The sequence below is a fragment of the Emiliania huxleyi genome (assembly GCF_000372725.1).
Source record: "Emiliania huxleyi CCMP1516 unplaced genomic scaffold EMIHUscaffold_9633, whole genome shotgun sequence".
Taxonomy (NCBI): domain Eukaryota; phylum Haptophyta; order Isochrysidales; family Noelaerhabdaceae; genus Emiliania; species Emiliania huxleyi.
In genome coordinates, this window is record NW_005194851.1 from 1 (window position 1) to 1,164 (window position 1,164).

The window sequence follows — 1,164 nt, forward strand, 5'->3', positions numbered from 1 at the left end:
TCGGCAGCCACTCGAGCAGCTTCTCAAAAGCGGCGTTGGACTCCGTCTCCGCGGCACGGTACTGCGACGTCCACACCTTCGTCTGCCGCGCCACGTAGCCTCCCTCCTTCCCAAAGTCGCCAAGCCCGGCCGCCTTGTAGTCAACAGTATGCAACGCGGCGATCGCAGACAGGAAGCTGCCGTACAGCGCGCTGCGCTCCTGGGGCGAGGCGGCGGTGCCCATCTTCGGGTCGTCGAAGAAGCGGCCAGAGACGTAGTCGCACACCAGGAAGGGCGTGCCGAGCACCTCGGGGTCGTCGCAGAACATCCGCATCGCGGGCACCGGCACCGCCGTCGCGCCGAGCGCCGACATGCAGCGGAATTCGCGATCGACGGCGTGGGCGCCGCGGAGGAGCTTGCCAGGCGGCTGCTTGCGGAGCACCAGTCGCGGACCCGCCTCGAACGACAGCAGGTACGTCGGGTTCGACTGACCGTGCGAGAACTGAGACACGGCGACCTTCTCGGCGGCCGACCAGATCGCGCCGGCGTCCGCGAGGAGGGGCAGCAGCTTCGAGACGTCGAGCTCGTGGCCCTGCCGCACGCACGTTGTGGCGGGCGCGAGCGGCTCCGCAGCCGTTGAAGCAAAGAGGCGGCCCAGGGCGGGGCCGCAGCGTCGCGGCGAGACAGCATGTCTAATCATGGCACCAGCTGTATTCACAGCCAGGTTATGTGTTCGTAGGTATATTGTTGGCAAATCAAGACACAGAGCTCACACAGAATCACAGCGGGAGGAAAGCGGCGAGTCGCAATTCCAGGGGTCGTTGTGGCGGGCCACCCTGTCCAGAGAGGCATGGATGCCAATCTGGGGTCTCTCGACCGAGTCTATGAGCCCTGGCCGCCTCCCGATCTTGGTGGTAAGGCCGCAGCCGAAGAGGGCGACGGAGATGGCGCGGGAGAGTACGGGTGTTCCAGGGGATCACGACACGCACCGACCCTTCACGAGCCGAAAGGCTGCACCCGGGGAAGGCACAGTAATCCGGGCACGTGTTGGGCGCCCCATTCCGTTTAGGGCTAGGTCGGCTCAGGGCCCCGTCCACCTCCCTCCCACTTGGCGCGTGATAATGGGGAGATGCCACCCAGGCCAGCCAGGGCAGGGGCGGAGAGCGAGGGCGGAGGGCGGGATGG

At 66.6% G+C, this 1,164-nt stretch overlaps 1 protein-coding gene across 1 annotated transcript; it reads right to left on the reverse strand.

Annotated features, from left to right (window-relative positions):
- Positions 1-11: 11 nt before the first annotated feature.
- On the reverse strand, positions 12-679 carry EMIHUDRAFT_259707 (hypothetical protein; the record flags this gene model as incomplete). The annotated part of the gene is made up of 1 exon (XM_005756541.1): positions 12-679. A coding segment is annotated over one exon (668 nt), but the record flags the coding sequence as incomplete, so codon positions are not given.
- Between the last annotated feature and the right edge of the window lie 485 nt (positions 680-1,164).